At 44.9% G+C, this 13,716-nt stretch overlaps 1 protein-coding gene across 2 annotated transcripts in view; it reads left to right on the forward strand.

The window, feature by feature from the left end:
- The first annotated feature begins 385 nt into the window (after positions 1 to 385).
- The window catches only part of Arhgap30 (Rho GTPase activating protein 30), a 34,817-nt gene continuing 21,486 nt past the window's right edge, over positions 386 to 13,716 (forward strand). For both annotated transcript variants that reach the window (XR_007212502.1, XM_048356684.1), the window contains exons 1-3: positions 386 to 755; positions 8,963 to 9,065; positions 12,658 to 12,802. Coding sequence is in view for 1 of the 2 variants with exons in the window: in XM_048356684.1 (XP_048212641.1) it covers positions 659 to 755; positions 8,963 to 9,065; positions 12,658 to 12,802 (345 nt within the window). In the remaining variant the exon portion in view is untranslated. The remainder of the gene's footprint in view (positions 756 to 8,962; positions 9,066 to 12,657; positions 12,803 to 13,716) is intronic.

Below are 13,716 nucleotides of genomic sequence, written 5' to 3' on the forward strand. Positions count from 1 at the left end.
CCTTCATTTTCAAGTGGGTGAAAACCGAGGCTCAGTGTGGCTTGGTTGAGACTAGTTCATCCCACCAGAGACCTGGTATTTTCCTCCTGGGTCTGCTTTGCTTAACTCTGCTCCACCCTGCTCCCAGGCACCACAGGTCTCCTTGTTGGACCCAAGAATTCTGGTTTTTGGTTACCTGATCATGCCCCAGGCACCATTGTCCCACCCCAAAGCTCTGACATCACCTTCCTTTGACCAATGAATGAAGTCCCAGAATGGATGAGGATGTGAGTGTCAGTACCTCCCCCACCCCAGGCTCTGTGGTTGCAAAGATGCTCTAACAGGAAGTGGGTTTGAGGAGCTGCACAGCTTCCTGCCCCCTGGGAGTTGAGCGAGGCTAGAAGGGCGAGTGCCTGGCCGGGCCACGAGACACAGCTTCATGCCAGGGTCCTCATAGCTTCCTCTTTATAGCCACTTCCGTGTGGCTGGGGCCCCAGAGGCTGGAGTTGAGTTGCTGCCGGTTGCCCAGGCCACCCTCAACCCCCAGTGTGGAGCCCTTCCCTCTCACTGGGCTCAGGCCAGGCCCCCACAGCCATCTGGCTGGGATCCCATGGGGGCCTACTAGGGCAAAGGTCTCAGGAGACAGAGGCGGCTAGGCCAGAATCCTGGGGCTCCGGCCATGAAGTCTCGGCAGAAAGGCAAGAAGAAGGGCAATAACAAGGAACGGGTGTTTGGGTGTGACCTGCAGGATCACCTGCAGCACTCGGGCCAGGAGGGTAAGGAATCCAACTCGGAGCTGTGGTGGGTGTGGGTGGGCACCATGCTTCTCCAGTCTGATCTGGTCTGATGGGCGGAAGCAACTTCTAGTTGGCCTAGGGTCACTAGACAGGAAATGTGCCCCAAAGAAGAAAGAGTGGCTCCCTTGTGTAACTTCTCGGGGGATAGGTGGCTGAGGGGATGAGAATGTGAGCACTGAGGGGAGAAGATGGAGAGTCTGGAAACTTAGGAGAGGTAGATAGAAGTGACTGGGGACGGGAGAGGGAGGAAGTGATACGGTCAAGAGAGGAGTGGCTGAAGGGATAGTAGACTGTCCTGGGTATGAATGAAGGAGACAGAAGAGGCCCTAGGAGGTCTGAAGATGGAGTTTGGGGGATGAAGGAGGCATCCTAGCTGGAGAAGAGCACCCAGGACCAAGGACCTGGCCCCTCTACCATCTGGCCCAGAAGAGATTGTGGGGTGGTGGAGATGGCCTTCAGTCTCTCTGCAGAGGAGATAGAGGTTTAAGGTGAAGGGCTAGGAGAAAAGCTGCTAAAACAGGGGGACATGTGGTGATTGAGAGAGCTGGCTTCAGGTTGGATTTGAAGCGGAGGGAGGGGGGAGTTGCAAAGGAGGGTGGGTATGAGGACAGCGGAGTTCCCTCAGCTGCCTTGGAGTGGGCTTGGAAGCCTGCAGAACCAGGTACGACACTGGGCTTTACTACTGTTTCTGCCATCAACAGTCACTCAAAAACATTGGGTATATTGACTATCCAGCCCAGTTTGGTTTTGAAATACCAAGGTCCTTACAGAGAAGGGCATAATTATCCCCCCAGCTCCAGCCCTCCCCACCCAATCTGTCATTTCCTCTTTGTCCCCTTCTCTGTTCTGGCTGTGATGCTTACAGTAGAGGGAGGGTGATGGTGGTTCCCAGCTCACTTCCTGCTCTTAGGCCCGCCCTAGCATCGCCAGATATCTCCTTCCCCTTTTCTCTCCCTCCAGAAGGCTCCCATCTTCACTGGCCTCTATGAAGGAAAGGTCTAGGCCCCAAAGAACATAGTGTTAAACAGCTGAGATGGTTGCTTTGCACCTTCTGCTTCTCATTGGGCCAAGTGGACTTGACATGGCTGTCTCAGAGGGCTTCTTTACATTGATTCTTCTCTTCATGATGATTCTTGGCCAAGGACTTGATGATTTAATGGATGCTATTCTCTTAGCTCTCGGCAATTCTCAGTCCAGCCTCCTCATCTTGGCACTGTCCTTTCCTGTGGCTCCCATCTCCAGTGCTATCTTGGAAACACAGGGACCCACAAACAGTCCAGACCCCACTCCTTATGACCCTCCTGGCCACCATCTGCATTCCTAGCAGGTAAAGTACATGCTCTTCAGAAGGGATAAACATGTGATTGCTGGATCATGATCCCAGGTGAACTCTAGAGTGAGTGAGAAGAACCTCACCCCTCACTAGAACTTCATCTGAGTCTATGGATGGAGGGATAGATTTTGTGTACTAGAGTTGAAGTGCTAGATACAGCCCTTTCTCCCATAGTTCCTGATACAGAGAGGTGGGAAGTGGTAGGATACACAGAAGTTGGTAATGACTTCTCTCTTTAGCCCAAGACCCAGCAAGAAAATGGAAGCCCAGACCAGGGAGATCGATTGCTGATGCACTGATACTCCCTGATCCTTTTGACTTCCCCCATCCTCACCTTGCTCCATCTCAGCCTTCTCTCCAAGTTCTTTGCCCCAAAATGACTTTCTTTCTTTTTTTTTTGGGCCAGTCCTGGGACTTGGACTCAGGGCCTGAGCACTGTTCCTGGCTTCTTTTTGCTCAAGGCTAGCACTCGGCCACTTGAGCCACAGCGCCACTTCTGGCCGTTTTCTGTATGTGTGGTGCTGGGGAATTAAAGCCAGGGCTTCAAGTATACGAGGCAAGAACTCTTGCCACTAAGCCATATCCCCAGCCCCTCTTTCTTTCTTAAGTACCAGAGGCATTGAGCTTTTGCTTTTCATCAGGTCCCTAAGCTTTAGATCCTCCTCCTTACTACCAGGCCCATATCCTTGGTGTCTTTTTTTTTGTTGACTCCATCACTCCAACTTTGTTCATCTCTAACATATCTCTGACCTCATCTCTCTGATCTATATCCTCCCAACTCTCCCATTTTGCTGACTACTCTCTTATCTTTTCCCCCATCTCCTGGTTCATTTCCTTTTATGGTTGACTCCTTAAGCCCTTGCAGTGATCATTGCAAGTCAATTCTCAGCTGGGTACTTATGACTCATACTGTAAAGCTAGCTACTCTGGAGGCTGAGACCTGGAGGATCTTGGTTCAAAGCCAGCCTGGCCAGAGAGTCTATGAGACTGTATCTCCAAAATAATCATCAAAAAGCTGAGCTGAGCCAGGTGATGGTGGCTCATACCTGTAATCCTAACTACTCAAGGCTGAGATCTGAGGATCGTGGTTCAAGGCCAGTTCAGGCAGGAAAGTCTATGAGACTCTTATCTCCAATTAACCACCAGAAAACTGAAAGTGGCACAGTGGCTCAAAGTGGTGGAGTGCTAGTCTTGGGCAAAAAGAACTCAGGGATAACACCGAGGCCCAGAGTTCAAGCCCCAGGACTGACAAAAAAGTTGAGCTGGAGGCATGGCTCAGGTAGTAGAGTGCCAGCTAAGCAAGCAAGCTAGCAAAGCATGAGGCCTTGAGTTCAAACACAAAAAGAAAAGAAAAAAAGATGATTCTGGAGGTCCAAAATCAAGTGACAAGGAAAGATCTGATTTGGTTGTTGCTCCTGTGACAAAGACTTAGGGTTTAGGTAATGACTGACCATATATGAGTTAGCAGAGTAATATAGTTGTCAAAAGAGTTGATATAGCTTTAGGTACTCAAGGTAGAGGAGCAACAAGGAGGGCCTGTTGGAGCTATGCATTCCGTGCTAAGAACCTGAAGGCAGAGAGATCCTGGCACATGAAAGCAGATACTGAGGGCTTGGACTGTGAACTGGGAGCAGAGTGAGGAAAGAAAGGAGATGAAGGTGCAAAGTTTAAAAAAACCACTCACTCAGGTCATGCTGTGCGTCAGGTGACTTACTCTAAAGAAGATGCTCCCTGTCAGGACCAGATGTGTATGCTGTTAGCACTCACACAGTCTTGACAGTGAGGACTTACTTAAATTTGCATCCTCCATGCTGTTCTTGCCTCACTTAAGTCTGGCTGTGATGGGTAGGTGTGTGAAGGGTCTGAAAGCTAGGTCATATGATAAGAACTGTAAAATAGTGGTGAAAGCCAGGTACCCATAGCTCATGCCTGTAATACTAGCTACTCAGGAGGCTGAGATTGGAGGATTATGATTTTAGGTCTGTGAGACTTTTGTCTCCAATTAACCACTAAAAAGCTGGGGGTAGGGCTGGCAATATGGTTTAGCAGTAGAGTGCTTGCCTTGCATGCATGAAGCCCTGGGTTTGATTCCTCAGCACCACATAAACAGAAAAGGCTGGAAGTGGTGCTGTGGCTCAAGTGGTAGAGTGCTAGTTTTGAGCAAAAAGGAAGCCAGGGACAGTGCTCAGGCCCTGAGTCCAAGCCCCAATGACTGGCAAAAATTAAAATAAAACAAAACAAAACAACAACAACAAAAAGTTGGAGGTGGAGCTTTAGCTCAACAGGTAGAGAGCCATGTGTGGGCAAAAAAGCTTAGGGACAACACTAAGGCCATGAGTTCATGCCCGAGTACTAGTCCCTCCCCTGTCCCTCCCCCCATAAAAATCTGAAGAAATTAAACTGAGTGGAAATCCAGATCAGCACCTAGAAATACACACACACACACACACACACACACACACACACACACACACACATATCAGGTGGTTCTGTGTAGTTCCTAGAGATGAGCTCTGAACTTTTTAGAGCTTTAAAAGGTAAGTTTAATAATTCAACATTCATAAGACCTATAAGAAAAAGATACGTAATTTAGAAGAAACAGCCTTTTCTTACTCTGACACATGAGAGGGATTTCTCTGGTGAGTCCCAGTTAATAGGAACCAAAATTTTATCATAGGCAATAAACAATATTCTTTACTAAATCTCCAAGGGATGTTAGTGATTCTTATAACTGATCAATTCACTGTCTTTTTTTTTGGTCATAGAGCTTGAACTGTCTCTGAGCTTTTTTGTTCAAGGCTAGGGCTCTATCACTTTGAGCCACAGTGCCACTTCTGGTTTTCTGGCACTTAATTGGAGATAAGAGTGTCATGGAATTTCCTGTTGAGCTGGCTTTGAACTGTGATTCTCAGATCTCAGCCTTCTGAGAGGCTAGGATAACAGGCATGAGCCACTAACACCAGCTTTTTCTTTTTCTCTCTTGTATGGCTCCTAACATTCTACCTCAGCTTGCTTGCCTGCTCAGCTGGCACTCTACCATTTGATCCACACCTCTTAACTTGACTTTTTGCTGGTTACTTTGGATATGGAATCTTATAGACTTTTCTGCCTGGACTGGCTTGAAACCTTTGTCCTCCGGGTCTTAGCATCATAAGTAAGTAGGATTACACACATGACCCCCAAGCACCTGGCTTAATTCACCAAGTCTTTTAATATTTATTGAGTACCTGGTCTATTTCATTTCTGTGCCAACTACTTCGAGGGTGCAACTCATTGTCAGGAGGTGTAGGTGCTAAAGAAACTAATTATAACGAAGTATATTAAGTGGTATAAAACATAAAGCCAAGTAACTGTGGGAACTATAAGCAAAGGATCAGAATTAAGAGATGATGTTTTGTTTTCTTTGAGATATTTTGTTTTCTTTAATGTCTTGTCTCATAATGTTGCCCTGGAAAGTCCTAAACTCCTGGGCTCAAATGAATCTATTACTTCTGTCTGTTAAGTAGCTAGGACTACAGTATATACCACTGTGCCCAATGAAGAGTTGATGTTTGAGATATTTTTTGAAGAATGCATAGGAGTTTACCAGGCAGAGTCAGGGGGGAAAGGCATTGTAAGTGTCTTAGTCTATTTTTATTTCATTTTATCTTACTTTTGGTGTTAGTCCTGGGGCTTGAAATTGGGGCTGAAATTGGGGCTGGGAGCTGTCTCTAAGCTTTTGTTTGCTGAAGGCTAACCCTCTACCACTTGAGCCACAGACCCACTTTTGGCTTTTGGTGATTAATTGGAAATAAGAATCCACAGTCTTTACTGGGTAACTGGCTTCAAACCTGGGTCATCAGACCCTAGCCTCCTGAGTAGCTAGGATTATAGCTGTGAGCTACAGGTCCCTGGCTGTTAGGCCATTTAGAGCAAAATACCTGGACTGAATAACTTACAATGTAAAGAAGTTTATTTGGTTCACAGTTCTAGTGGATGGAGGGTCCAAATAGCAGTTCTAGCATCCTTACAAGGGCCCCCTGGTGAAATCATGTTAGGAAACTGGAAAAGGACATAGCTGCATAAAGAAGATACCAAGTGCCTGGTGTGGCCTTACTTATAACAACCCATTCTTGGGAGACATAATCCAGTCCCACAAGATTTTATATACTTTAAAAATTTTATTCTAAAAAAATGTTTTGCCAGTCCTGGAGCTTGAACTCGGGGCCTGGGAACTGTCCCTGGCTTCTTTTGCTCAAGGCTAGCACTCTACCACTTGAGCCACAGTGCCACTTCCAGCCTTTCCTGTTTATATGGTACTGAAGAATCAAACCCAGGGCTTCATGCATGCTAGGCAAGCATTCTGCCACCAAACCACATTCCCAGGCTCTTCTGAAAATTTTTATTATTATAAAGGTGATATACAGAAGGGTTACAGTGATGATGAGTGTAAGTGATGAGCATGTTTCTGTATGGACACTCTCTCCTCAGTCACATAGATTTAATCCACTCCTAAGAGCTAATGTTTCTGGGCTCCATAAACCATATCTGTAATCCCATCACTTGGGAGGTAAGGTCGGAGGATTTTGAGTTTGAAGCCATGTTGGTCTACATATTTAGTTCTAGGACAACCTGTGCTGCCTAGCAAGACTTTTTCTCAAAAACAAAATAAAACCCAGAAACAAAATTATGTCCCCTTCCCTCTCCCCGCCATTACCAGAGTTTGAACTCAGGGTCTAGAGCTCTTGCTTGGCTTGCTTGCTCACTACTGGCACTCTTCCACTTGAACCACACCTCCAGTCAATACAATTGACAGTAATGGCCAGTGGTTTCATGGACTTGCAGAAGGCTGGAGTGCAGGATTTGTCAAGGAATTGACTAGAGCTGAGAATTGTATGGCAGCTGGATCTAGTTCTTATATATCAGACAGAGGAGGGTTTTGCTTTGTTTTGATTTTTTGCTAGTACTTGGGCTTGAACTCAGAACTTGAGCACTACCCCTTAGCTTTTCGGCTCAAGGCTGGCACTCTACTACTTGAGCCACAGCTCTATCTTCCTTTTGGGGGGGTGGTGGTTAATTTGAGATAAGCATCTCGTGGACTTTCTTGCCTGGGCTAGTTTTGAACTGGGATACTTAGGTCTCAGCCTCCTGAGTAGCTAGCATGGGCCACCAGTGCTTGGCTGAAGAGTTTCTATTTTATTCCTTATCTGTAAAGGAAGCAATGCATATTTGGGTAGGGTGGGGCTAGGTGTGTATTGTGTAAGAAAAGCTTTAAAGCAGGAAGTGATTGGAACAGTAACTACGTGACCTTTTGGAGCTAGGATTCCACTACTGTTTTGGAAGCTCTGTCACGTCTGACACGTGTCAGAAATGAGGAACACAAAGATGAAGCACATTTTGATCTTGTCCTTAAGGAGCTTACAGAGAGGGTCAGGAGAGAGAACAGAGCTTTATTCACTCTTGGATTTGAATCCTGGCTCTAGCTGTATACTGCGGGACAGTATTCCTCCCCTCCCCCCTTTTCCTTTGCCTCCTTTCTTTCTTTTTTTTTTTTTTTGCCAATCCTGTGACTTGAACTCAGGGTCTGGGCACTGTCTCTGAGCTCACTTTTTGCTCAAGGCTAGCACTCTACCACTTGATCCACAGCCTCACCTCTGGCTTTTTCTGTTTATGTGGTACTGAGGAACCCAGGGCTTCTCACGTGCTCTGCAAGCACTCCACCACTAAGCCACATTCCCAGCCCCTCCTCTTTTTTGGTGTTAGTCCTGGGACTTTAACTCTTGGTCTGAGCACCATCCCTGAGGTTTTGGTGCTCAAGGCTAATGCTCTACTACTTGACCTACATCTCCCCTTCCAGCTTTCTTCTGGTGGTTAATTGGAGACAAGAATCACAAGGAATTTCTTGTCTGGTAATCTTAAGATCTCAGCCTACTAAGTAGCTAGGATTACAGGCATGAACTACTGGCTCAGCTATTTCTTTCTTGAGTCTTAGTTTTCCTTTTCATAAAATGTGACTAGAAGATATAATTTACAAGACTAAATAATAGCACATGCTTACAGTAGTTCACATAGTGCTGGTCACACATGTTTCTCCTCTGAATTGATCCATTTGAAGGTCGACACTATGTCTTGTACTTTCCTGTTAGAACAAATAGCCACAGCTTTCTTACCTAATTTGGGGTGGGGGTGCCTCAGAATTATTCCTTTCAGTTTGGCCCATTTTGATTGGGAGAACTAATATTCTTTCATTTTAAGTAGAACACTAGTTATATAAATGCACTTTGAGGACCAGTCCTTGACCTTGCCTTCCCAGATTGCTGTCCCCTTTAAAAATTCTGGAGTAGGGCTGGGAATATGGCCTAGTGGCAAGAGTGCTTGCCTTGTATACATGAAGCCCTGGGTTCAATTCCCTAGCACCACATATACAGAAAATGGCCAGAAGTGGCACTGTGGCTCAAGTGGTAGAGCACTAGCCTTGAGCAAAAAAAAGAAGCCAGGGACAATGCTCAGGACCTGAATCCAAGCCCCAGGACTGGCAAAAAAACAAAACAAAAAAAATTCTGGAGTAGCAACGAGTAATTACAGAAGACAAATTTCAGTTCTAAAAGTGCAGAACTGGAAGGAATGGGCAATGTGAAGAGGCACTGCAGGGGTTTATGCCTATGCTCTAGGACCAAAGGGGTAAGAGATGCTGTTCAGAGATTGGCAACTGAGTTGACGGCTTTGCAATAACCTTGCTGACAAGCTTTATTCCATAAGCTTTGCCCTCAATTTCCCTGAACCCTCTTCCATGACACATATTTTTCAGACCCTCTATAGTTTCTAGCCTCTCAAACTTGCTGATTTTTTTTTCTTTGCCTATGTCTGTCCCTAGTACCCCAGGTTCTAAGGAGCTGTGCAGAGTTTGTGGAGGAATATGGAGTAGTGGACGGGATCTACCGCCTCTCAGGGGTCTCTTCTAACATCCAGAAGCTCCGGTGAGTCAGAGTGGGAGGGCTCTGTGGCTTAGAGATCAGGGAGCCAAAAGACCCACAATAAGAGATGCTGGGGAGAGCAGAGAAGAGGGAGGTGAAGGGGCAAAAGGAAGCAGGATGCTAGATATTGTTCAAGGGAGGGGTGCTAATGTCTCCTCAGGCAAAGGGGAAATCGCAGGCTCTACTCTCCCAACACAGAGTACCACATAGACCATTCCACTCCCACATATACATAACCACCCTTATTTGATGATAGTGGGGTTCAAACTAAGGGACTTGCACTTGCTAGGCAAGCATTCTACCACCTGATCCATATCTCCAGCCCGAACATTCATCATTTAAAAATATATAAGTCAAAGTCAGGCACTGATGGCTCATGCCTGTCATCCTAGTTACTCAGGAGGCTGAGATTTGAAGATTGCTATTTGAAGTCAGCTGGAGATAAAAAGTCCAAGAGATTCTTATTTCCAATTACACACACACACACACACACACACACACACACAGACAGAAGTGGAGATGTAGCACAAGTTGTAGAGTACTAGCCTTGAGCATAAAAGCTTAGGGAGAGGTCCCAGGCCCAGAGTTCAAGTCTCAGGCCCGCAAAAAAAAATTTAATTAATTTAATTAAAATTAAAAATAGGGCTCAGAATGTGGCTTAGTGGTAGAGTGCTTGCGTAGCATACATGAAGCCCTGAGTTCGATTCCTCAGCACCACATATACAGAAAAACCCAGAAATGGCCAAAGTGGTAGAGTTCTAGTTTTGAGCAAAAAGAAGCCAGAGACAGTGCTCAGGCCCTTCATTCAAGCCACAGGACTGGCAAAAATAAAAAATAAAGTCAAGCTAAGAACTTACAAGTCACACCTGCAATCCTTGTTACTCAGGAGGCTGAGATCTGGAGGATCAAGATTCAAAGCTAGCCAGACAAAAATGTCTATAAGACTCCATCTACAAAATAATCAGTGAAAAGCAGGATTGGGGGCATAGTTCAAGTGGTAGAGTGCCAGCTGAGCAAGCAAGCTGAATAAGTTCAAGGCCTGAGTTCAAAATCAATACCTCCAACAAACTAAAGAAATTAAACAAAACATCTGGGTAGTGTCAGCTTATGTTTATAAGCTTAGCTATTCAGGAAACTGAGATCTGAGGTTTGTGGTTCAAAGTCAGCCCATGCAGGAAAGTCCCTAAGATTTGTATCTTCAATTAACTACTCCCCACACTAAAAAAAAAAAAAAAAGCCGGAAGTGGGGCTGCAGTTCTAGCAGTAGAGGACCAGCTTTGAGGGAATAGACAGAGATGTTATCCAGACCTTGAACTCAAGCTCCAGTACCAGCATATAACAAAAGACAAATGAACACAAACTAAGCAAAAAATTACAAGTCAAGCCAATAGTGGCTTATTCCTGTAATCCTAATTTTTTGAGATTGGGAAGATAATGGTTTGAAGCCAGCTTGGGCAAAAAGTTTGTAAGACACCCATCTCATCTCAGTCAATAAAAACAGCATTGCCATGCATGCTACATAAGAGGCCTTTGTAAGAGGATCAAGGAACAAAATGGAACCACTTTTCAAAAAAATACCTACAGCAAAAACGGACTGGGGTAACTGCCTGCAAATTCAAGATCTTAAGTTCAAACCTCAGTACTGGAGAAAGAAAAAGTACAAGTCAGTGGGCTTAAAAAAATATATTCACAATATTGTTCCAGCGTCACCACTATCAAATTCCAAAATATTTCAGTATCTCCAAAAGAAACCCTGTAGCCATTAGCAGTAACTGAATTCATTTCCCTTCTAGTTCTGGGAAACCATTAATCGACTTTCTGTTTCTAAAGACTTGTCTATTTTGGAGATTTCATGGAAATGATATAATATGTACATTTGTACATCTAACTCTCTTAGAAAGTTTTTCTCAAGGTTCATGTTTGTTGGGGTTTTTGTTGTTGTTTTGCTAGCTACAGATTGGACTGAAGCTCAAGCTTGTTCGGCAGGCACTCTAGCACTTGAGCCACACCCCAGTCCTAAGGTTTATGTGTGGTGTAACACGCACCAGCATTTCTTCTCTCCCTCCTCCCTTCTACCCCCTCCCTCTCCCCTCCCTCCTTTCCCTTTTTATCTCCTTCCCTGTTTCCCTCTTTCCCTCCCTTTGAAGGTGATACTAGGGGGCTGGGAATATGGCCTAGTAGCAAGAGTGCTTGCCTTGTATACATAAAGCCCTGGGTTCGATTCCCCAGTGCCACATATTTGGAAAATGGCCAGAAGTGGAGCTGTGGCTCAAGTGGCAGAGTGCTAGCCTTGAGCAAAAAGAAGCCAGGGACAGTGCTCAGGCCCTGAGTCCAAGGCCCAGGACTGGCAAAAAAAGAAAAAAAAAAGAAAAAAAGATGATACTGGGGATACTGGGGTTCAGATTCAGGGATTCCCACTTTCTAGGCAGGTGCTCTACTACTTGAGCCATGTTCCCAGCCTTCCATTTTTCTCTGGCTGAATACTATCCCATTGTATAGTTACAGTCATTAGTTGATGGCTACCTGGCTTGTCTCTACAATTTAGCTATTAGAATAATCCCTCTACAAACATGCACAAGTTTTTGTGACATTTATTTTCAGTTCTTCGGAGTATATACCTCTGAGTAGAAAAGCTGGATCACATGGTAACTTTGTGCTGAACTTTCTAAGTAACTGCCTGCTTTTTCTGTAACAGCTGTATCATTTATGTCTGAGTCAGCTGATACAAAATTTCCAGTTTCTCCACATCCCTGCCAACAGTTGTTACTATATCTTTTTGATTTGTAGCCATCCTAGTGGGTGTGAACTGATACCTCATTGTGATTTGCATTTTATAGTCCCTAGTAGCTAATGATATGATACTTTGTTGCGACTTATACTTTTGTCTTCCTAGGAGCTAATGATATGGAATATCTTTTCATGGGCTAATAAGCCCATTTGTATTTCTTCTTTAGACAAATGCCATTTAAATCCTTTGCTCACTAGGGGAAAACTGTTTTTGGCTTTTTGAGATAGAGTCTCCTTATATAGGCCAGGCTGATCTCAAACCCACAATTTTCCTGCCTTAGCTTCCCAAGTTCTGGATTTATAGGTTTGCACCATCCCCAGCTTGGTGTTTCTTTTTGTTTATTTTTCAATGTTGAGTTACAAGGAAAGTTCTTTAAATGTCCTGAATACTAGACTCTACTCAGACATATGATTGTTAAATATTGCCTCCCATTCTGTGGGTGTCTTCACTGTGTCTGTGTGTCTGTGTGTCTGTGTGTGTGCGTGCGCGCTTGGCATGCGCATACCAGTACTAGGACTTAAACTCAAAGCCTCACATTCTTGCTTGGATTTTTTTGTTCAAGGTTGGTTGGATGTTCAATTTATCAATTGTTTTTCTTGCTTGTGCTCTTGGTGTCATATTTAAGCACATATACATATATGTACACCCACATATATGTATGTGTATATTTGTAGCCAAACATTCTCCTTCAGTTCCACACATGTTGATCAATAACCCTGTCTGAAGCTCATCTTTATAGCTCCCACTTCTTCCCATAATGCCCCTGACCCTCTCTCTACCACTCCTGACTACGCTGCACCTCCCCAGGCAGGAGTTTGAGGCAGAGCGGAAGCCAGACCTGCGACGGGATGTTTTCCTCCAGGACATTCATTGCGTCTCTTCCTTGTGCAAGGCCTATTTCAGAGAACTGCCAGATCCCCTGCTCACTTACCGACTCTATGACAAATTTGCTGTGAGTTGAGGGACAGAGGGGTGGGAGATGGGGCTCAGGGACAGCCACTCCTGTCCGACATCCAGACATAACATAGAACAGCTGTAATCTTAGGGATTCTGAACAAGCGGGGCCACAGTAAAGCATTACTGAGGGAAAGAGCCCTTCTCTCCTAAAACTCTGTGACCCCACACCCACCCTGTCCCTCCTCTCTTCATTCTGCCTTGTCTGGGTTCTACCCCTAAGCCCTACAGACAGCACACAGTGTGGTGGGAAGACTTGGGGAGGGAGAGGCCAGATTGTCAGAGCTGGCAGGCTTTGGAAAGTACCTAGACCAGAGCTTCCTCACACTTAAGAAATTGCTTCCCTACACTTTTTTGAAAATTGCTAGTTTTTCTAGGCAACTCCTCCATTAACTGTAATTGTATGTCAGACAGCTTTTGCACCATAAAACACAAGATGAAAATTGTATCCTGAACTGAGTAATGCTTTTTAAAAATTGTACTTTTGTTCTTTTATATATAATTTTATTGTTATTATTAAAGTGTTGTACAGAGGGGTTACCATTTCATAAGTCAGGTAATGAGCCCATTTTCCTTTTTTTTGACAATGTCACCCCTTCCTTTGCTTTCCCTATAAGTAACATTTTAAAAATAGGTCCCAGCTACTTGGGAGGCTGAAACAAAGAGATTGCGTGAATCCAGGAGTTTGTAACTGGTCTGGACAACATAGCAAAACTCTGCTTTTTCTTTTCTTTTAAGGTATTTAATTGAGCACAACACTATTTAGAGAATTTGAACAGCAGCAGCACTTCTCAAGTTCATGAAGGCTAGCCTGGGTAGATGTAGGCCTTCCTGAACACCTTGAAGCAAGTCTGGGGGCTTTGGGACACCTGTAGGGTGGGACCACTGAGGTGTCCCTCCGCCAGAGCCACA

The sequence above is a fragment of the Perognathus longimembris genome, chromosome 11, assembly GCF_023159225.1.
Source record: "Perognathus longimembris pacificus isolate PPM17 chromosome 11, ASM2315922v1, whole genome shotgun sequence".
NCBI classification, from domain to species: domain Eukaryota; kingdom Metazoa; phylum Chordata; class Mammalia; order Rodentia; family Heteromyidae; genus Perognathus; species Perognathus longimembris.